This window comes from Herpailurus yagouaroundi, unplaced genomic scaffold (assembly GCF_014898765.1).
Source record: "Herpailurus yagouaroundi ecotype Mexico unplaced genomic scaffold, PumYag 165, whole genome shotgun sequence".
Lineage (NCBI taxonomy): Eukaryota > Metazoa > Chordata > Mammalia > Carnivora > Felidae > Herpailurus > Herpailurus yagouaroundi.
In genome coordinates, this window is record NW_024412406.1 from 21,043,115 (window position 1) to 21,067,497 (window position 24,383).

A 24,383-nucleotide genomic window follows, 5' to 3' on the forward strand; every position below is an offset into this window, starting at 1 on the left:
ATATCACATTCTCTTTAGCCATTCATCTGTTAGTGGACACATAGGCTGTTTTCATGTCTTGACATGAGATATAATATTTATACTACTTATTTATATACTGCAATGAACATGCGGATGCAGATATGTCTGACATAGTGATTTCACTTCATTCAGATATATTCCAAAATGTGGAATTGCTGGACCACATAGTTCTATTTTTAGTTTTTTGAGGAACCTCATGTTGTTTTGTACAGTAGCCATCTGACATCTTGATTTTAGCCCAGTGGGACTCATGTAGGATTTCTGACCTACAGAGGAAGTGTAAGATTTGTATTAAGTGTAAGATTTGTATTCTTTCAAAAAATTTTTTTAATGTTTTTATTTATTTTTGAGAGAGAGAGAGAGCACGAGCAGGGGAGGGGCAGAGAGAGAGGGAGACACAGAATCTGAAGCAGGCTCCTGGCTCTGAGCTGTCAGCACAGATCCCCACACGGGGCTGGAACTCACAGACCGCGAGATCATGACCTGAGCCGAAGTCGGATGCCTAACCAACTGAGCCACCCAGGCGCCCCAGGATTTGTATTCTTTAAATCACTAAGTTTGGGTCTGCTTCTAAACTGAATTAGTTTCTTAGCAGCTTTCCCAGAAGTCCTGATAATTCTTCCACTTATATCTCAGTGGCCAGAACTTACAGGACCACACCTACTCTTACAGACACAAAGAAATGCACTTCTGTCTGAAATGAAAGCAAGGTTTTCCCTGGCTCTTCATCAGAAGAGGAGAGAATAGATAATGGAAGGTAACCAGAAACTTTAGCCACCATTGGTTTAACAAGAGCATAATTATATGAACACAGTTGAACAACTAGAAAATTAGGAAAATGAAATGATTTTCATAGAAGTAGATTTCCCATTTGTCAATTAATTTAACAAATGGATATCCTTCATCTTTTCAGTTATCTACATTTCCTTCAATTTTTGTCCATCTAATTTTCATCTTAGAAATGGATGCTTTTATTTTTAAAAAAAATTTTTTTTTCAACGTTTATTTATTTTTGGGACAGAGAGAGACAGAGCATGAACGGGGCAGGGGCAGAGAGAGAGGGAGACAGAATCGGAAACAGGCTCCAGGCTCTGAGCCATCAGCCCAGAGCCCGACGCGGGGCTCGAACTCACAGACCGCGAGATCGTGACCTGGCTGAAGTCGGACGCTTAACCGACTGCGCCACCCAGGCGCCCCTTTTAATTTTTTTTTTCAACATTTATTTATTTTTTGGGACAGAGAGACAGAGCATGAACGGGGGAGGGGCAGAGAGAGAGGGAGACAGAATCGGAAACAGGCTCCAGGCTCCGAGCCATCAGCCCAGAGCCTGACGCGGGGCTCGACCTCACGGACCGCGAGATCGTGACCTGGCTGAAGTCGGACGCCCAACCGACTGCGCCACCCAGGTGCCCCAGAAATGGATGCTTTTAAAGTTTCTATACTTTGAGGAAATTAAGAGCTACTGATATTCAGATTCCATAAATAAGAAAGCTTGAGTCAAACCAGCTTCTACAAGAATAAAGTAGAATTACTTCTTTAATGTCTTTTCTTTAGCTTTATTATTTATTTGAATATGATATATTCTCTCTGGTTCTTGTAGTAAACTGAAAGTCCCCCAAAGAGCCAACCTTTCAGGTTGTCCAGAGTGCTAGATGCTTCGATGTGCCTATTTTAGCACACAAGAGCACTAAGGATTCCTATCAACACAACTGGATATTGTATTTCACTGTACTTGTTCTTCTTTCTTTTTTAAAAAATTTTAAAAAGTTTTTACCTATTCACTTTGAGAGAGAGAGAGAGAGAAAGAGCAAGCTGGGGAGGGGCAGAAAGAGAGGGATAGAAAGAGAATCCCAAGCAGGTTCCGCACTGTCAGCACATAGCCTGATGTGGGGGGTGAACTCATGAACCATGAGATCATGAACTGAGCCGAAATCCAGAGTCGGACGCTTAACTGACTGAGCCACCCAGGCACCCCACTTCTGTTATTTTGAAGTCAGGAAACAGGCAAAGGGTGATTAATGCTGAGAACTTCCAAAGGGTGTAAGAGATACAGCCTCATCCGTGATTACCAGACACTCGGATGCTTGTTTCTCATGCCCTTGTCATTCTGTCTTCCTGTGCCTCTGTTCTGCAATCTGTGCAGACAGCCAGTTCTGCCTCATCTTCTGGGCAGTCTTTGCTCCGGGCACTTTTTCTCTGTTCTCCTCTCTGTCAGTCCCCAGAGAGGACAAGGAGGGCTGAAATCACTCATGCCTCCTGACTCTTTTCCCTGGGCAGGTGCATGCTGCAGCCAACATCCCAGTCAGCCCTGCTGGTGGGCAGACATGACTTGTAAGGACTTTCACACCAAAGGGCATGTCATTACAAGGATTTCTGAATTGTCATTCTGTTAGCACAACCTGGGTCAAGAGAAAGCAAAACATACCTCCCTTCCTACTTCTCATCTTTGACACTAATCTCTTGGCCAATCATTTTTCACATCTTCTATATATCTGGCTTGATTCCCTTATCATTCTGTTCATCTTGCATTCTCAAGCTTATCCTTTCTGAGCCAGGGATCCAGAACTCTTGTGCTATGGCAGCTGGTGGGACAACATTGGGCTTCCAGTGGCTGCCATGACAAATCAATGAACAGATACTTTTAGGGCCATCTGTGTTCAAGACCCGATCAGTCTGAGGCTGCAGACCCATAATTCCTCATACCATCAAAGCACAAGAGAAACTTTCTCTGTGCAAAGAGAACTTCTTAGATATTATCACTGTTATCTGTGATTCCCTCCTCTCACCCCACAGGCTACATAGGAAACCTTGATACAAAGCATGTAAATGACTTGTCATTGCCTTCATCTGAGAGTGGTGTTGAGCAATTGTTATCGTAGGCTCTTCTGTGTGTATGGGGCCCTTCAGCTTAATGTTCATTGGTTATAATTGGGCTGTGTGGTGCTATTTTATTTTATAAAACTACACCATGGTATATGCTGCTATTCTGGTTTTAAATAGTAAACAAATGCAACTAATCAGGCTCTCTTTTTAATCTTGTGAACACTGCAAATGTCACCTGAAATTCTTCATCACCAAGATTGTATTCTTAATTGACATTTCCTAACAAAGAGATCGTGTCTTCAAAACAAACTAATTAACATCACAGCAAGAAAATCCAAAATCTTAATGGCATTTACTCATGTTCTATTCATTCTATACGTTGTTCTAAAATGGTCTTATGTTCAACTGACTGCATCAAAAATTCTGCAGCAGCTACTTTAAACAGTTGTTAAAAACCTGGCAAAGCATTTGAGTATAAGCTGTAAAAGTGTGGTTTCTTTCCAGCACCAAAATTTTCTTGAAAACAATGGCTACATGGAAATTCAGCAGGCATGGTCAACTCAGAATGGCTTATGTAAGCATTTGCTTAACAAATTACATCTATTGGAATAATTATAGATTTATTAAAAATAAATATCATTTAATCGAATTTCAGAAGAATTAGGCATATTTGAAGATTGTCACATCAGCAGAGGCCACTAGTAAAATCTGGAAACATGAAGGTCAGCATGAGGTCAGCAATCTTTGCAACCTCCACCATCAGCTATAGCTTGGCTATACAAGAAGTTGACTACTTGCTGTCTCCTCTCCCAGAGGGGCAGAGTCACAAGGGGGGAGTGGGGGAGGAGGGGCGCAGTATGTGAAGGCCTTAAGCATGGCCATTTCTGGTGAGGGGAGAACAGATTTGAATCAGACATGAGACTAATTTTTAACAACCGAATCTGCTACAGAATCTGTACAGAATATAATAAGGACTGGAAATAGGGTTTGAGACAAAATAGTTGAGAGGGCATTCATTCTAAAGAAATACAACTATTTCCTAATAAAAATCCAATGAGTTGAGACAATAAACTAGATCTACAGGTACCATGTTTACCCTTCTTCGAAAATTGATCTCAGGCATATTTCCCTATAAGAAGAATAAATTATAAAACATAAACAATAGAGATGACAAATTTCTGTGTAGTTTTTCAGTTATATTTGCATGGGCCTTGTTCCACACAGCTACTCTAATCATACTGCAATAAACAGAGCTACTGTTGATATAATGATATATTCATCTCCTTTTTAGGAAAAAAAACCTATTTGAACCCTTACGGAAGGGCATAGGATTATCTCATAAATTTCTGATTACAAACTCCTAACACTACCCACCCTGCAACATTTATTTAGTAGTTTGTTATGGTTTGTATGTGTCATTGGACTCTAACAGAGTGGCAAATTATAAATTTAGAGCAACTGTTTTCAAAATATTCGCATTTGATACAATTTGTGAAAAACGGAATACTAAGTTAAAATTTTTTTTTTCAACGTTTATTTATTTTTGGGACAGAGAGAGACAGAGCATGAACGGGGGAAGGGCAGAGAGAGAGGGAGACACAGAATCGGAAACAGGCTCCAGGCTCCCAGCCATCAGCCCAGAGCCCGTCGCGGGGCTCGAACTCCAGGACCGTGAGATCGTGACCTGGCTGAAGTCGGACGCTTAACCGACTGCGCCACCCAGGCGCCCCTGGAATACTAAGTTTAAACGTGGTTATCGTTTTCTTTATGTGGAAATGGAGCCAGAGAGGAAAACAATGATCCTCCCATACAAGGAAGGACACTGAAGATGCTGTTTTAAGAAGTTGTGTTCACTTAGATCAACGTCAAAGAAAAAAGTGTAGTTTAAGTCTTTTGGAATAAGAAATGCATACCCATACTTATGCTGCTTTGCTATTTTTTTTTAAAGGACAGAATTGTATTATTTTGGAAAAAAAGAGTTTAGACATAAAAGATGAACCAGACATAAGGAACCGACCATGAAAATAAACATCTGCAAGTCTTTGAGTCTTTTATCAATTTAATGCCTGGAAGTAGACTGTGATGATTCTTCCTTTATTAATCCTTAATAACAGGACAGATATCCCCCACCGCCTCCACATCCCCCTGGCCGATATTACAGACAAAAACATTCTTTCGGGATAGCAGGGTAAGTATGTAACAATATATTAATTCAGATCCTGAAATATCTTGTTATTCTAGTGAGCTGAGAGAGTTTATGCATTTTCCCAAAGTGTTTCATTGATATGCATATGACATTTACTTCCTCATATACCAAACAGGATATACCATTGTGGCAGTTCCAGATGTAGACATAATCTTGCTGGGTTTCTAGGGTTCTATTGTATCATCATTTGCTGCCACATTATTCTCAAATAAAGACATTTCGTGCCCTAGCTTCACCCCTCCAGAAACATCGTATTTCAAGATTCGTTCTGCAAAATGTCCAGGTAGGAAGAGATCATGAAAAGGAAAAGATAAATGTAAGTTTAATATTCATTGCTAGATTCAGTATGTTGTATTTGCTTAAGTACAAAAGAAATATTCTGTACATCACTGATTTAGTTTGAAACTGTCATCAGTTGGTTTGAAACTGCCAGAAGAAAAAGAATTCTTTGAGACAACACTATTTTGGCTGTTTATAAAAAATAATGGAGAGATTGTAAGCAGGCACAGGAAAGTGAAGTTCTGTTTCCTAAGCAATTGCTCCTGTACATAACTCTGAATTGACTCTAAAAGTTTTCTACTTGAAAGTGCCTGTCCAAAGCCAAAGTTAGTGGAAGAATTCAACCTTGAAGGAAAATGAATCTTGGGCAAGAAAGAGAATTTTTCCAGTAAGCACAGAAGAACAATTCAGGCTAGGTAATAAGAGTGAGCCTTGAAAAGAAGAATTATCTCATTGATCTTGCCTGGCTGCTCAGGTGAAATATTCAGTGGAAGAATCTCACAAAAGAAGAGGACCCTTATGAGCGAATGGTGACAATTTAAGTAAAAAAAAAAATAATACAAAGTGTGCTATTACTGCCATTTGGGGAAATGGTTTAAATTTCCTTAAGAATCAAAACACCTACACATCAGGTCATGATGGAAAAAAGTGCAGTCATTAGAACACGATATAGAGAAACAAATGAAGGTAGGTTTTCCTTCTATGTGAAGGCAATATAAAGCATCTACACAGAGTAAAAATCAGTAAAGTTTAGGCTCTCTCTCTCTTCCGTGCCCTGTTTATAAGTTTTTGAAAGGCCCTTGATCAAAGCACATGATTAATAAGATAAATCTTCATATAATTTGTTTATATTCATTTTATGTCTAAATTATGCCAATTATACACATTCTGAATTTTATGAGAATGGGACCCACTCAAAATTCGCTAGGACCACTTACACATTCGAGAAGAGTTGAATAAAAGAAATATTAGCTGAAAGTTTGTACAATTTAGAGTAATCCAAAATCTGGCATAAGACATTAGCGTAAACTCCTTTGGAATTACAAAGAAAGTACAACCTGAGTTCTCAACATAACTTACTTTTTAGTCTCTTTAAATGTAGCAAATGAGTTGAGTTTTAATGTTTATATTCTGAATGTATTCCTAGGGTGGAAAAAATGATTTCAAGTCTTGCAACTTCCAAAGAAGCAGCAATAACTTATTAATTGTGCCCTGGGTGATCTTAAAGTATGGCAGAAAAACAGCCGTGGAGACTTCCAAAGATGCATAAAGTTCTCCTAGGGGGAACAGTAGGGACACAGGGAGAATCTAGCTGCAGAAGTATTTCAAAAAAGCCATTTACGTGTTGAAGGAAAGGATTTAATCGATAGTGTTACAGCTGTGAAGCTAATATGCAGGTCAGAAGTCCCACCACAAGGGACTGGTACATATTTTGTAAACAAGTCATTCAGTCCTACATTTTCTCCCCTTCACAGCTCCTCACATAGTAATAATATGTCCCTAAGGTTTCAGGATGAGAATCATGATGTCTGCTAATTTCTTCAATAATAATAAACATGATGTTGATGGCAATTATGAGAATGACTATTTACAGAAACCTCATTCTATGCCAAGATCCTAAGCCCTTTATATGTATTATCTTATTTAAAGTAAAAACAGTGCTGTGGTTTTCCTCAAAAGGAAACCGAAGCTCCAGGAGATTATGTAAACGCAGACCCACAATCATCCCTGACCTCACCATACATGTATGCATTCCCTGTAAACAATACATCCATTTCCTTCAAGTTCTGGAAGATCTGAGGAGAATCAGGACCCTCAAGACCAGTGACAAACACATGATCCAGAGCTGGTTGGCAGATGGAGTGAAAAGGAAAGGAATGTCTGGATGCTGGAATCAAGAATCATAACAGGCCAGATGGATGATGGTTCATGCGCACAATAACGTGCACTAGTAGTTAATGAGAATGGCTACGTGGTTCCTGTCACTGGAATAACACCGGGTAGAGATATTGTGGAAATTCATCTGAATCCAGTTTTGGGGAAAAGATTCCTTATTTTAGAGTGGATATTTTTGGGGAAAAATCAAGGTGAAAGAAGACTTCTATATAATCTATCCCAGTGAGTAATGCCATGAAACGCCTTCATGAACTAGCAAGAAATGGAGAGCTCTAGAAAGTATATACCAGCACACAGGGACAAGAAATTTCTTATAAAAACTGGAGTCCAATCTGGAAGGGTAGCAGTGGTGCTTGCGTTTCTCAAGGGTCCTTAACTCGTCTCTATTTTTCAGGATAGATGTCCTACAGATTGCAACGGAGGCTAAACTGTGGCTAACTAGGGAAATATTACCAGCCTTTGAGGCAGTTAATAGGAGGAGAACAACAGAAAATCTTTAGGATGTTCATTTTGGAGTCATCTATCCTTTTAACGACCTAGGATACTTGATTGACTGCCTAACGCCATTTGAATGGGTAATAAAATGAGTGACCGGGACTAGTACATACATCGCTTTTAACCTTGCACCCGAAGAAATGAGAAAGAAAAAAAACCCTGACAGGCATACTGATATTAGAAACGCAGTCACAAAAAGCAGTTCACAAAAGTAACCTTGAACAGAGGAGCGAAAACACACTTATATGGAACCAACAGGTGCTAATATTATCTTTTTATCAATTCATAGCGTTGTTTTGAAGCTTACCTGAGTTACCATAAATGATGAGCTTAAAACAATGCTCAATTGGCAGAGCTGGTCCTATTTTTATGTGTGACAGAGATTTAGCATGGTTAAATAGTTAATAATTGTTAACTAAGGGCCTAAGGGCCCATAGTTAATAATTGTTAAAGACAAGAGTTGAATAAAAGACTTAGGATTTAAAATTCAGTTTTCTTTTAGCACATCATGATGCCAATTCCATAAGACACATTTCTTCTGGTCTATTTTTTCCCCTCAAAAATCAGTTTATATGGAAGCAAATAGAAGAGAATTACTACCCGCTGATGATTTAAATAGACCAAATTATAAGATACAAAATGCCATGGTTGGAAAAATGCTCTGCTTACCTTATTATTCACAATTATTATATTCATAAAATTTGCATTTTAAAATTACTTTATAATCTGCATGCTATAGAAGATAACTGGGCACTGATTTAAATACTTTTTTCTGTCTTAAAAATTAGAGGTAAAATGTGATTAATGGCACAAATATTAAAGGTAGATGCTTGTGCATTTGTATAAAAGTCAGTGTTAGAAATGTCACTTCTGGCTCCCGAATACATTTGCCAATGTGAGAAAATGATGACAAGTTCTAATTATAAGGTTATCACAGTGTATGTAGAATAAAGACTAACCACTTGTGGAGGTTCCGGGGGAAAACCCTTCAGGGTAACAAAATTCTTTGTTACCATATGGATCTTCAGTGGAGCCTGACAACTTTAAGAGTCTGCTGGTCAGTGCAAATTTTCTAAGATCTAAAACCACAAATGCTGGTAGAAGACCATTATGTTATTCATTAGATTTCAAACTATGACATAATAGAACAAGTTAATAGAGTTGATAATGAGAAATTGAAAAAAAATACAGCTTTCTCATTCTTTTTGTAATTATACAGTTACCTTTCCTCTCTATGATTTCTACAAGTAAAAATTGTTCTGGTTTATGAAACACATGTTTGAGAAACACAGCTAGAAGCTTCACCCAAGATGCTCTTCCATTTGGATGGGAATCAAAAGATGTTTCTGTAGGAGTCATAGTGAAAAATGTGTGCTCGATTGACACTAGTTTTATACAGAAATAACATTGGTATCATGTTGCATGGAGACAGCTCTCCTCTACTTAACCAGAATTTCAAGACATGTTTAGTAGTTAGGAAATGTATCCTCCACTTGACATGTAAGGATTTTAGCCTTTGTCAAACTTTTTTTTCCCCCACAATCAATATTCAAGCAAAGATAGAAGATTGCTATTCATATCTGTTACGTCAACATTTTCATCAATCCCCCCTTTCCACTTTAAATACAAGAATGTTCAAAAACATTGTTCAATTAACATTTGGGGCTTTTGTCACCATGACATTAGGCCTTTTTCAACAGGACATGAGGATACACTAGAAGCTGGGTTCTACCACAGCTTAACAGACCAAACCAGAAAGCTACAGTTGTGGAGTTTCATTAAATTAACGTGCTTCTAAGATCACTCTTTCCTGATCAGTATCCAAACTGATTTTTGATTAGTATTCCATTTGTAATGTTACTTAGATTTCTCTCTCTGTCTTGATATATAGATATACATATACATATATATGGTCATAATAATTATTTATTAGTGTTCTCTTTTTAAAGTGTACTTTAAAAGCATGATAAACTTACCTTAGAGAGCCCACCTACTTCCAAGTAAAAGCAGATAATGAACACATTCCAGGTGACCCAGAGGGCAGTCCATACTGTGTACTAGAGAGAAGGGGGGAAGGGGGAGAAAGAGAAAAAAATGTAGAGATGAAAGGCATGTATACTAAATAAATCAATAATAAAAATGTCAATAAGTCTAAGTCTTCTGGGAAGAAGCAGGGCGTGCTCAGAAAAGACTACTCCTTATGAGGTCCCCTAAGATCTGGAAATTAAAAATCCAATAGTTTCTACGGCTTTCAGTAGATGCCAATAAGGCTAGATTTATTTTTAAAGTGCTCTGCTGGCCTGCAGATAAAGTTAAATCCAAGAGCTGACTTGATTTCTGTTTTCTGAGTATTAGCTTTTCCAGGGAATACAATTATGCAAATTTTCTGTGGGTGATCTATCTATGTTTTAGTTATAATATTAACGTGTCAAATTTTTAGGAATGTGAGTCAAAACTCAGCACTTACATACCCCTGAATGAAGAGCATGTTTGAAAATGGATGTAGGGAGTAAAATGAACACACTTTCCTGTTGAACTATTTTAGTATGAGTAGCACGTCTATGCCTCCAACACAATTATGTTAAATATGACCGTTAAAATATTAAAAAAAAAACCCAAATTAATAAATATGGTTAAGAATGAGCAAATAAACAACAGATTTCCATAATAGGAAAATACCTTCCAATCACATCCAACAAACTCTAAACATGCTTGCCTTACTGACTAATTGGTTTTATCAATGTATTATGTATTCAGAAATGCCTTCCCTGAGAGTACTGGTGAGTCTGAATTAAGGTAGCCTTAGATCAAGACTCATCAGTGCAGAGGGTCTTAGGGTACAAACCACCTGGTTACTGATGAAGAAACTGAAATCTAGAATTGACATAGAATTAGCTTAGATGACTGAGGATGGAATTTACCGTGGGAACACAACACAATGCTTTTCTCATTCATTTTACTTTACCACAAAAGCCTATACATTGTTAATTCCCTCAGTCGACATACTGATTAAATTATTGCTTTCTACAGTGATTTTAATCATCCCATGCTATTGTCAAATGAAAATAAATATTGAAATCACCTAAGTAACTTATTCTGCGCTGTGTCCAGTAACACAATTATGAAGATTAAACACTGTGTAAAATAGCCACACTCCCATTAGAAACCTTATCAGAAGCCTGTCACTACTTGCAAAATTTAATTTATATTTTGTGTCTGTCATTTATGATTTTTAAAAGGCTTTCAAAATAATCTCACGTAGTTGTGTAGCTTTCTAATTGGATACATTTGATGTCACATCCCATACATCTTTTTTTCTTTCTGGAGAGGAGTTTTTTTTGTTGTTGTTGTTTGTTTGTTTTAAGAATAATACAATTATAATTATGAGTTAAGGGGGTCCAAAATCACTGAAAATTTAGAGAAGGTGGCAAATATGTTCAAATATTAACACAAATTAAAATATATAGTAAGGCTTTTAGCATTTGTAGATATTGTTGATGCTGACAATATCTTCTGTTAATAAAGTCTTCCAGTATGAATGACTTTAGGCAGTTTTAAAAATGTGCCAAGTACATTGAAATACGCTTTTAAAAACCGCAAAAATAGTTCCATGACTATTGAAAATAGCTAAACTTCATCCTTAATGTATATTTTTTGCAAACTGATCAAGTCACAATAACCATAACAAATTTCAAAGCTGTTGCTAATTTAAGATGGTCACTGGTATCTACATTTTTCATTCTAAATTAATCTAATTATGAGTCAATTAGAATGAGAGAGCAGTGCAAACCACTAAGTCATGAGAAAAAAGCCAATGATACAAAGGTTAAGGAAAGGGCATAAAAGAAAGTAAGGCTAACATAAGGAAATAAAATTAACTGCAAAACCATATGATTCTTAATTATTAGGAAGGCAAACTTAAGCCCATAAGTATTCTTTTAGAAAAGACAATCCACCCATAGTTATAACGAATGCATAACAAAACCAATCTACTTTAACATCACGGCACAAACTCAGTGACAGAAGTGTATTCAGGACCTCTCACAAGTTGTACCACTGATGTCATTTGTGAACTCTCAAAGATAAAATTACCAGGCTGAGTAGGCTCCAAGTGTCTGCTGCTAAATTCCCTAACAATAACATGAGTTATTATTCTGCTGCTTTCTATGTTCCTGGTACTGTGTTAAGCACTTTCTATGTTCCTGGTACTATGCTAAGCACTTGATACAGATCACGTTATTCAGTCATCACACTAAACTGAGGAAGAGAGTAATCTTTTGATCACCTACTTAGTGTCATAATTGGGAGAGGAACTCTCAACAGTCTGACTCCAGAGCTGAGATGCTTAAGTATTACATGATAGGCTTCATTTCAAAAGGGTTTTAGGAAAAGGACTATGGAATAATTTGCAAGTTAACACTTCACCAAATTTTGCAACTTATAAAATGACCAGTTCACCAAATTATCGGTTTTCTAAAAATGTATTTCATTTATATAATGAGGCCACTGGCAATGTTTTTGAATAACAATTTCTTTTGTATTTTGCAACTGATGTGTTACATGTGATACGAAGTTCATGGTTTTTAAAAACAATACTGTAAGCGTCTTTCTTCTAATATATTGGTTTGTTGACAACAAAGATTATTTGTATGACTGAACGTTGGACTGTTATGAGATGAAAACTATGTATCTCAACGTGCACTGGAGATGCAAGTCCATACATAGAGATAAAGAGAAAGAAGTTTCTAGCAATACAAACATATCCATAGGCATTTACCTAGGCAGGAAGTATTAGGACAACATATGTATTCTTTTTGACATAGGTTATTTTATTTACAATCAATGCAAACAGGAATAAAAAAAAGATAAGACTCCATTTTTAAGAAATACCTTTTGGTTATCATGAAGTATGCCCATATTCTCACATCCAGACACATATACTTGCAGTATAGAAACCACTTCCCAATATATAAAAAATTACTCTGTATAATTATCTACTTATTTATTTGTTATACTTTGCTTATGTTCACTGCATATATTAAAAAATTTTTTTTAACGTTTGGTTTATTTTTGAGAGAGACAGAGTACAAGTAGGGATGGGCAGAGAGAGAGGGAGACACAGAATCTGAAGCAGGATCCAGGCTCTGAGCTGTTAAAACAGAGCCCGATGTGAGGCTTGAACTCATGAACCGCGAGATCATGACCTGAGTCGAAGTCAGATGTTTAACCCACTGAGCCACCCAGGCGCCCCAGGGTACATATATTTTAAATCCTAATTTACATATTCAAAGACTGTAAGATGAAAAAAATGTCCATCTATTCTAAGTAGTAGCCTGGATATTTCAAGGTTTTACAAAGATATTTCAGTGTTTTTTGCTTGAAATGAATTTTGGAAGTCTTGCAGCCTATTTCTTCCTCATTGAGGAATTAGTTTATGACATAAGTTATTTTTACTTACTGAGCTTGTTTTCCAAATGACAGAAAGGTCATTTATTCATTCATTCACATGTGTATCTGTGTATAATATTGTATCACAGTATTATGTACAATATGTTAGACTAATAATTTAAAAAAAAAAGGTTTCTTGTGAACTCATTGCTCTAACACTTTCTAGAGTTTAGTATTCATCTCCAGAAGAACTTTAAGAGAGTTATGTCCTGTCTCTTCATTTTAATGGCTAAAAAAAGCAGAGTGAAAGCCAAAAAAAAAAAAAAAAAGAAAGAAAGAAAAAAAAAGATATATTAACAGCTCAATCATTTACTAAGCACTTACTCTGTGTTAGGTTATGTTAAGCAAGTCACATACATTACATAATGTAATTCTTAAAGACAACCTGAGTCAGACTTTTACATATGAAGTTAACTATGGTACAAATAATGGAAATAAATGTCCCAAGGCTTCACAGTGGAGGAGATTGGTGGAGGAGATTTAATATAGGACCAACTAAAAGGAAAATTGACACTCTTTTTTTTAAATGTTTATTTATTTATTTACTTTGAGAGAGAGAGAGAGAGTGTGCACAGGAGAAGTGCAGAGAGAGACGAGAGAGAATTCCAAGCAGGCTCCACACTGGGAGTGCAGAGCCTGATACAGGGCTTGAACTCATGAACTCTTGAGGTCATGACCTGAGCCGAAATCAAGATGTTTAGGTGACTGAGTCACCCAGGCGCCCCAGAAAATTAACACTCTCAACTGTTATGCTGAGTAGTAGCTCAGGAAGGAGGTTTATGATGACATAGCAGGAAAATTTTAATATAACAATTCAAATTACACAAGTTTCTATTGCACAAAAGTCCCATAACTAAACTGTGGATTTAGCAAATTAACTTGGCTTCCTTTCTAATTTTTAAAAGCAGTTTTGAGTTAATTTCCAAAGTTAGTATTTATTCAGAAACTTAAATTAACTAATGCTTTTGTACTTCAATTAATTTAGAACTGCTTGATTAAATTACTGCCCATGAAATAATAAAGGTTTAAACAATTGTAGGGAAGATTCTCAGTTTGGAATTTCTATGTAGGTTTTAAAATATTTCATATAGGAGTAAACAGGAGGAAACAGCTGATTCCAGAACAATATGCTTTCTGCTTCATTGTCTAGGGTCAAAGAAACACAAAAGGTACATTCAAACCCTAGAACTGACCTTGGTATCCACTAATTATATATAGATACATAGATATAGATATAGATATAGATATAGATATAGATATAGATATATAGAGATAGATGATAGATAGATAGATAGATAGATAGATAGATACCACACCTTGCTGTGGAGCTTCCTCAAATACAGTGGCAGGAGTCCATAACATTATATTTCTTAGAGAAAAATAAGATGAGGAGTAAGTCAGCTAATGGTAGGTGCAGGCAGAGCAGCATATATCATTTTATCATGTAAATCCTCAGCTAAGCTCAGATTGAGATCAACAAGGCAGGAAAGGCCAGTTTCTCTTATTGAACTATTGTTGGTGTGTTCTGAGATAAGAAATCAACGTCAAGTCCATCCTATGAAATAATTTCATGTAATAACTTTTGATTCATTTATCAATTGTTCATTACAGTATTAAACATATTTAAAAAAATATTTAGAAAGAGAGAGAGTGAGAGCAGGGAAGGGCAGAGGGAGAAAGAAAGAGAACTTCTGTTTTTGATGTTTATTTTTGAGAGAGAGCATGAGCCCTGGAGGGGCAGACAGAGAGAGACACACAGAATCCGAAGCAGGCTCCAGGCTCCATGCTGTCAGCACAGAGCCCGATGTGGGGCTTGAACTCACGAGCTGTGAGATCATGATGTGAGCTGATATCAAATTCTCAATCGACTGACCCACCCAGGTACCCCATAGAGAGAGAGGAGCCTGACACAGGGCTCGATCCCAGGCCATGGCATCATGACCAGAGCAGAAATTGAGTTGGATGCTTAACCAACTGAGCTACCCAGGTGCCCCAACTATTAAGCATCTTTAAAGCCTCATGTATACCAGGATAGACCTAGAGCACAGCAATGGATAGGAACAATGGGCATGCCAGGAGAACACTGTTGAATGGAATAAGATGGGCCTGGAAGCAAGGGTTGTAGCTGTGCAGTGAACAAGGGTGGAAAGTGTCACCAGGATCCATGAGAGCCCAGGAGGAGGCATTTATCCTGGAGTGGGATGCTCAGGCAAGGCTCCTAAGAGGTGACCATTCGGTGGAAGCACTATTTTAGAGTTTTCCAAGAGGGTAAGGGGACTAGGGCATTCCAGGTAGAAATTACAGAGTGTGCAAACAGAGGAGGCAAGAAACAGCATGTGGTCTTTGGAAAACACAATCATTAAGCATGGTTGGCGCGAGGTGGGGGAGTGGGGCAATAAGCAAAGGAGCAGTTTTAATGAGTTTTGAGTTCCATTCGCGGAAGTTAGAAGTTTGCCTATAGACATTGGAGAGTTTGTTTTGTATGGTCCTTGACCATAACCATTTTCATAAGCATGATTAATTCTTTCAATTCTTTAAATTCTTTGATTCTTTGATGTCAGAAATGGTAGTAACTTACCATCTGTGTTTCAGTGTTCCAAAAATTTTAGTTTGAAATGGATTAAACTTAGTTGGCATTACTGGTGTTTGTTTTGGCCAATAAAGGGGGCTAATACTAAGAATACTGCAGGTGAGTTTGAGAGAAAATCTCCCACAATCAAAAACTCTTTCCCTGCTGAGTGAAAAATGTGTGTGAATTTCTGATCCAGGATTCCTCTCACTGCCGCTGAAAAGTTGGGGCCTCTCGAGACACACCTGTGTACCTCTGTGACATATGCCAGATTTATTTTCTGGCTTGTTCAAAATTAATCCCAGACCACTGGTGGTAGATTCGAATCAAAGCATTCATGGGAACAACTCGGGGATGAATCGCCTGTGGCGTAATGAAGATAACATGGCGTAGCCACCCTCCCAGTAACAATATGATCTTCCCATTGAAGGCACTTTTTTTTGAACAGAGTTTCTATGTTTGTGGATTAATGATTCCTTTTTAAAAATTGTTTATATATTTATTTTGAGAGACAGAGAGAGAGCACAAGCAAGGGAGGGGCAGAGGGAGAGAGAGAATCACAAGCAGGCTCCACACTGCCTGTGCGGAGCCCAATGTGGGACCTGATCTCACACACTGTGAGATCATGACCAGAGCCACAACCAAGAGTCAGAACCACCCAGTCAACCTGGATTGACGATTCTTCAGGCACTTCTTCCAAATGGATGATTTATACCCATGTTAGAACAAGAGGTAATCTGGAATCCCACACAGGTAACAATATTCTGCGATCAGCTGAGGTGGTAGGGCAGGATCAGTTTCAATGTTAAAATTTATACTGACAATGGCACCATATCGTCTGGAATATGGTGGTGAAGCAAAGCAAAGCATCATGATGATCATGATAAAGCAACTTCACAAACCTAACTATAACAGAGGTGAGGCAGATACACATTCACTTCTGCCACTTACTATGTGGGTTCCTGGGGTAGGTCACTTAACCTTCCTTAACTCTTTTCTTGTCTGTAAAATTAGGGATGCTAATAAATGCCCATAGGATATGTGTGAAAATTAAATCCAATGATATCTTTGGCACAGAAGGCTTTCCACCAATTCATTACTTTCTTTCTCTCCTAAGACGACAACAACAACAACAACATCAACAACAACAAAAATCATAGAAATTTGATTGGCATATGCATTAAAAGAGAAAGTCAACACAAGCAAAAACATGCATTGTTTTTCTTGGAAGATTCTTTTTTTACTTTTTTATATTTTAATTTAATTTTTTATTTTTTTAATGTACATCCAAATTAGTTAGCATATAGTGCAACAATGATTTCAGGAGTAGATTCCTTAGTGCCCCTTACCCATTTAGCCCATCCCCCCCTCCCACAACCCCTCCAGTAACCCTCAGTTTGTTCTCCATATTTATGAGTCTCTTCTGTTTTGTCCTCCTCCCTGTTTTTATATTATTTTTGTTTCCCTTCCCTTATGTTCATCGGTTTTGTCTTTTAAAGTCCTCATATGAGTGAAGTCATATTATATTTGTCTTTCTTTGACTAATTTCACTTAGCATAATACCCTCCAGTTCCATCCACGTAGTTGCAAATGGCAGCATTTCATTTGACTGCCAAATAATACTCCATTGTGTATATATATATATATATATACCACATCTTCTTTATCCATTCATCCACCGATGGACATTTGGGCTCTTTCCATCCTTTGGCTATTGTTGATAGTGCTGCTATAAACATTGGGGTGCACGTGTCCCTTCAAATCCACGTGTCCCGTGGATAAATGCCTAGTAGTGCAATTGCTGGGTCGTAGGGTAGTTCTATTTTTAGTTTTTTGAGGAACCTCCATACTGTTTTACAGAGTGGCTGCACCAGCTTGCATTCCCATCTTGAAGATTCTTAAAGATCTAAATCTGTCTCCTTCTACGCACAAGAGGGAGTTGGGAGAGAGGGAAGCAAAGAAAAGATACCAGAGAAAGAAGTGATGCCAGTTCTAACATGAATGGACTCTGAATGCGTAAGGAACTACATGGGAAAAACAATTAATAAGTATTTATTGAGCATCTATTACATTTCATATTCTCAAAGAACGCTGCCTATTAGGAAGACATAAATGTGAACGAATTGTAAACTATGTTCAAGACACACAACAGTAGTGATTAACTATTAAAGTGCCTGGAAGGAGGGAAGTGTGCTCCAGAGACAGAAAACGTTGCTGTAGCTGGAGCTCAAAAACGAGCAGGGCTACCTGGGTGAGAGGCTGGAGAAGCAGGTAGGAGCAGGGTGCATGGTGCTGAAATGCACAAACTCTCTGCTCTTTCACCTGTGATAGGGCTAGTGCTCAGCCCCATCATCCTTCTCATGACTCATTCAAAGACCTTTCATCACCTCCAGAGACCCCTGGACCCGGTGCCTCCCCATTCTTTGCATAACGAGTTCTGGAGAGCAGGGATGCTGTAGTTTACTTTCTTCTCTACGTATCCAGCCCTAGCAAAGTCTAGTAGGGCCGCAATTAATGTTTAATGAGTGAATGGGAACTACTGCTATTGACATCCTACTACATGCCCTGCAGTGCCTTCTGCCCACAACACTTCGGTCTTCCTCTTCCCTGGTGAATTCACACATTGCAGATCTCAGCTCCCCAGTGACTTCTGCAGAGCCCATTTCCCCATTATACATCTCATGGCACAGTGTCCTCCTTTGTAACACTGGTCACAGTTGCAAGTTACCATTTACCTGGATGATTATTTGATAATATGTAAGGTAAATACCCAAGATGGCAGAGAATACATGTGTCCGTATTTGATCACCAACGTAGCCCATACTTAATACAATGCCAAACGCATGGCAGAGACCCAATAAATAGAGTTTGAATAAATAAGTTAATTAAATAAAAGAGAAAGGAAGTTAAGAAAGAAGGGAAGTGGGGTACCTCGCTGGCTCAGTCAGAAGAGCAAGTGACTCTTGATCTTGGGGTTGTGAGTTTGAGCCCTCCTATGGGGTGTGGAGATGACTTAAATAAATAAAACTTAAAAGGAAAAAAAAGAAGGTAGGGAAGAAGGGAGCAGGAGAGGAGAGAGGACACATTGATTGTGGGATCAGTGCTTGGTCATGTGGTCAGCCAAGGATATTCTTAGATTTTATCCTGCTAAGAGTTATCAAAGAGTTTTAAGCCAGTGATTTAGGAAAAGTGCAAAGGACACATTGGAAGGTAGGAAGGCTGAAAGCAAGCAGAAAGTCCCTATTCCAGAAAGAGAAAGCAGAGGCCTCATCCAAGGCAGTAGCTCTGTGACGAATGTGTAGAGCTAGTATTTAGAGGGTACAATCAATAGGACAAGATAATGCCATTAATGTGTACCAACAGCTTCATTCCAGAGAGGACACTGGTTTCACAGCCATTGAGGATTGTGGGCTTCACTATTATCATAAATAAAATATCATAAAATAAAAAGTGTGTATTGAGTACAAGTGCTGTGTTTGTGGCAACAAACTGGAAGATAGAATCCAATATAATAGTTTGATATTATGCACACTGAAGTGTTTTATGCTACAAGTCCAACTTCATGAGATACCCTTCTAGCAGATTATACAGAAAGAAAAGTAAAGCAGACATTGTTTGGTCCCTGCAGCTGGTTTAGTGATATCAAATGCTCCTAATGTCCCCAGGGCAGCCATGTTGAGTGCAGAGTGTCGGCTGTGGGCCAGCTACATTCACCTTGATATGGTGAAAGGTGTAAAAAAGCCAATTTTGAGATTAAAAATAGAAAATTAATGCACTCACAGAAAAATGTGTAGCTTTATTTTTTCCATAGATTAAATAAATATTGAAAGGTGGCATATGTTTAAGTCTATGGTTTTCTTCTAGTAAGGCAATGTCACTGCATTGCAAGAAAATACTCACTAGTCCTACTGAACACTGTGTTATTTATTCAGGTTCAACGAGCATTTTAGATATGTTATTCCTAGTTACAATCACTTATATATGCTTATTATTGCTCACAACCTTATACATGTAGCCTAAAATACTGCCTTCTTTTCATACAAAACTAATTACTGTGAATAATTTCCATTCCATTGTGGTACAAAGCATACACTTCCTTAAACTGTCCTACAAAGGAGGGTGTGCTGACCGTATTTGGTATAGTAGGGAGTATGGAATTAACATTTCAAATTTATCATAACAAAATGGAGAAATGTTCAGTGATATAAAGTATTAAATACATCAGGGATGAGTATTGAATACTGAATAACATTTACAATGTCCTAAATCCTAAATCAACTAAAATTAAATGATATTATTGTTATCAGATGGTAAACAGTTATGGCTAGGTAAGTCTGCTTTTTCGGGGTAGTGACATATGTCCCAGAAATGACAGTTAATGCACATTTATATCTCATCATGCCATCCGGATCACAGACAGACCTCCTACTCTATCCAAACCCTGTTTTAAAATATCTTTTTATTTTTAATGTTTATTCATTTTTGATAAATCTAATCTAATCTAATCTTCTGTTAGTAATTTTGTAGCATTTATTACAAGCATTTATAAATGTGTAGCATTTACTACAAGCATTTATTATGATAAAAAGACGACTTACCACCACGATATATCGAGGTCTGTACTGAATGGTTCCAAACAAACCCAATATGACGACTATTATATGTAGAAAATTTCCAAGAATTGGTGCCCACTGGAAGCCAAGGAAGTCAAAGATTTGCCTCTCTAACGCTGAGAGCTAAAATAAAGCAAAGAGAATCCATTAGCTTCTAACACAAGCAGAATCACACCATTTTAATATGTATCACACAGCTAGAAAAGTCTGCATATTTGGTTTCAATCACACATACGGACGTCATCACTACCGTTGTGACACCCATTTCATGTCCTATTTTATGCAACTTCTCTCAGAAAATGTACTAAGATAACTAAGAGGATTATGACTTCAAGTAAAAATAAACTTTAAACTTATCTGGAGAGCTCAACATATATTCCTTAAATCATTTTCTGTAGTAGAAGATCCAGGCAGATATTTTAGAATATCATATTCTATGATATCAGTTCTTGATTTTTTTAAGTAAAATGATTGGCTTAGTATAACACACTTGGAAAAATAGCTACAAGCTTGAGTGCTAGAACTGGTATGATTTGGGGGAAAAATATAAAACCCAAAGTCTCCTACTCACCCCTGGCTTCCTTTAAGAAACACAAATTACCAAATCTGTTTGGTTTCTTTGCTTTCATTAGTCTGTCATTGATGATAATGACTAACCACTTTTTCAAAATGAAGCTTTCTCATTTATTTAGCTCTGGGCTCAAGGCTCCCATGTAAAACTAAGTTAAATCGTTCCTTTGAATCATATTTATTACTATCATATACCTACATGGAAATTCATCTTAGATTAGGTAAAACCCTTTTTGAATATGGAAATAAAAATTACAGGACCATTACAATCATAGACATGCTACGGTTTATTACATCTGCATTATACACAATTACATTTTAAACAATTACACAATGTAATAAAATATACACTTAAATAATCTGTTTATGATTTATGAAACAGATGAATTTCATATAGTCTAGTGAATGCCAAAAATGTCATTATCATATAAAAATGATATTTATTGTATTTTATATCTAAAACTTTTATAGTTCCACCTGCTGCATTTGGACACTAATTTTATACATTTCAGACATTTTTCTAGATTTACTTTGATAAAGTAGTAATTTTAATAAAATGATCCAACAATTGGTTATGTTGATGGCCCTAGAAACCGCAGATTTGAAATCAAAATGGTACCCTAGGTATTTTTCTAGTTATGTGGCAGGTGTATGCCTGAATAGCTTTAATTTCCTTGGACATAAAGAAATGTCCTCCATCCAGTAAGCTGAATTTACCTTGGTTAAAATTCACCTTCAGCAAGCTGTGGAGGAGAAGAGAAATGAGCAAATGCCTAAAGACAACCACACCAGAACCACATTCATTTCATGCGTATTTCCTGATCATCAAGTGATCTGTCACCATCCCCTGCTCTCATGAATGGGAAGATGCACAGAAATGGCTAAAACACAAAATAATCACAGCAAGGTAAGAAGTAGAACCGTGTTTTTAATACCCTGTTTGTCTGCTTGTAACTCTAATTAGTTCCCTGGAACCTTCCCCTAAAAATGCAGCATTTTATTTATGGCCCATCAGTGATGTAAATATGCAGTTTTTTTTATGTCCAAACGGGATGGATGTGCTCAGATAAAAAAGAAACCCTGAAGAGCAGCTGCAGGCAATTTATTCTGAAAAGCAACCCTATTTTAAAGCTGTCGCGCATCACAAAAACCTTTAAAGTGAACTTTTCAAACAGAAAAATCCATTTTCTTTTCTGTCAGAAGCTGCATGGATAGCATTCTCTTTTATGATATTAAAGAAAACACATATAATGAAGGAGAAGCCGCATTAACACCACTTATTAGGAAATCTGTGCTTAAATATTAGAAAATCTGCATTCTTTAGTGGAGACACTATATCTATTAATATTTATTTTCGGATAACTTACTTAGAAATGGATTCATGGTGGCTTGAAATAGGAACACAAAAGTTCAGCAAAAAAAAAAAAAAAAAGAAAAGAAAAACTAAACAAGGAGGGGATCACACCAAGGACTAAAAGAGAGGCAGCTATAACAGCTATACAAACCATGAAACCTAGGTTTCAGTAACTGACTGTTAATGAACAGGGTTTGAAATGCACGGGTTCTTACGTGAGGATTCTTTTTGATAAGTACAGTATGGTACTGTAAATGCATTTTCTCTTATGATTTTCTTAAAAACATTTTCTTTCTCTAGAGTGCATAAAACATACCAGATACGTGCTGATTGATAGTTTATGTTATTGTAACGCTTTCAGTCAACAGTAGGCTATTGGTAGTTAAATTCAGGTGAGTCGAAAGTTGTATTTGGATATTTTCAACTGTGTAGGGGGTTGGTGTTCCTGACCCCTGTGTTGTTCAAGGGCCAACTGTGTTGTATTTTAAAAAGTCAACCAACAGGGTGCCTGGGTGATGCATTCAGTTAAGTGTCTGATGTCAGCTCAGGTCATGATCTCATGATTCATGGGTTCAAGCCCCGTGTCGGACTCCGTGCTGACAGCTCAGAGCCAGGAGCGTGCTTCAGATTCTGTGTCTCTCTCTCTCTCTGCCCCTCCCCTGCTTGTGCTCTGTCTCTCACAAATAAATGTTAAAAAAAAATAATAAAAAAATTAAAAAGTCAACTAACAACAAAAAGCCCTTCAAAAATAAACAAAACACCACTGCATTTTTTACTTAATTATTTTATCTACTTTCCATGTGAAGCCATTTTGTCATTTAGTTTATAGGCAACTATCTTCTCTCTAAATGTCATAATCTCTAGAGACACCTCTTGCTGCCTTAGAGCTTGACATTAATAATAATGACCCAGGGCCACTAAGTGAAATTAAATGAGATCCAGGTTGCTTTGTTAGCTCAGAGAGAATGAGTTTATTTTAGAAATATCTCTGTCAAAATAGTTCTCATCAATGGAGCAGGCCTGGGAGTGCAGATCGGGTGAATCTCTTCCCAAATGCATGGTCAGTGACCTCAAGCTGGGAACCCGACATCAACCATTATGGCAATATATACAAATGGACATTGGGAAATGCTAAAAATCAAGAGTTTTGTTTGTTAGGAGAATCTACTGTTAAATATTACCTGCACACCACTGCATATGACACCTAGAAAACAGTGGTTCTGATTCAGAAAGACACTGAAAGGAAGTGATCAAATGTTTCAGTGAGCAGGAAAGGAAAGCACCCAGCCCTGATGAGCGCTGAAGAATGGAAGGCTCAAAGAGGGTATCTGCAGAGACGTCATAGCAAAGAAGAGAATGACTGAGACATCTGAAGAATTTGAGGTTTAAATACATGTATAGAATTCAAGAAGATATAAGAGCAATAAGACACTCCAGAGAAAGCAAAAAACCAACCAGTCATCAGTTTAAAACAACTGTGGGGGGGGGGGGCACCTGGGTGGCTCAGTTGGTTAAGCACCCAACTTCAGCACAGGTCATGATTTCATGGTTCGTGAGTCTGATTCCTGCATCAGATTCCGTGTTGACAGCTCAGAGCCTGGAGCCTGCTTCAGATTCTGTCTCTCTCTCTCTCTCTCTCTGCCCCTCCCCTGCTCAAACTCTGTCTGTCTCTCTCTCAAAAATAAATAAATGTTAAAAAAAATTTAAAACAACTGGAAGCAGGAGGAGGGATCAAGTGGTGAAATGGAATGGAAGTTTTTTTGTGTGTCTTGCATCCATTAAATACAGCCAGATCAACATTAACCATCCTGCACACCGAGAAAACTGATCTGAGGATGAACACAACAATCTGCACAACCTGAACTATAGGACTCGGCAGGTACACGGTGCAGAGAGGTGAACTGGGGGAGAGAGAAGCCGCAGAGGGCAGGAAGCTGTTTTTGCTTGTGGAGAGAGGATGGAGAAGGGGGTGGGGGGTGGGGGAGAGTACAGGAAAGCATCCCCTCACTGCCTGAAAATAGCTGGAGAGAAAAGAAAGTGTATGCAAGGGACTGAACAAAAAAAGGGAAAAAGGAGAAAGGAGAGGGTTTAAATTCCATCAAGACTCTA

At 37.6% G+C, this 24,383-nt stretch overlaps 1 protein-coding gene across 1 annotated transcript in view; it reads right to left on the reverse strand.

Annotated features, from left to right (window-relative positions):
* NKAIN3 (sodium/potassium transporting ATPase interacting 3) overlaps positions 1-24,383 on the reverse strand; it is a 611,467-nt gene that overhangs the window by 270,220 nt on the left and 316,864 nt on the right. The window contains exons 2-3 of the mRNA XM_040487717.1: positions 20,336-20,473; positions 9,697-9,777 (exon numbers count right to left, since the gene is read on the reverse strand). Of these exons, the coding sequence (XP_040343651.1) occupies positions 9,697-9,777; positions 20,336-20,473 (219 nt within the window). The remainder of the gene's footprint in view (positions 1-9,696; positions 9,778-20,335; positions 20,474-24,383) is intronic.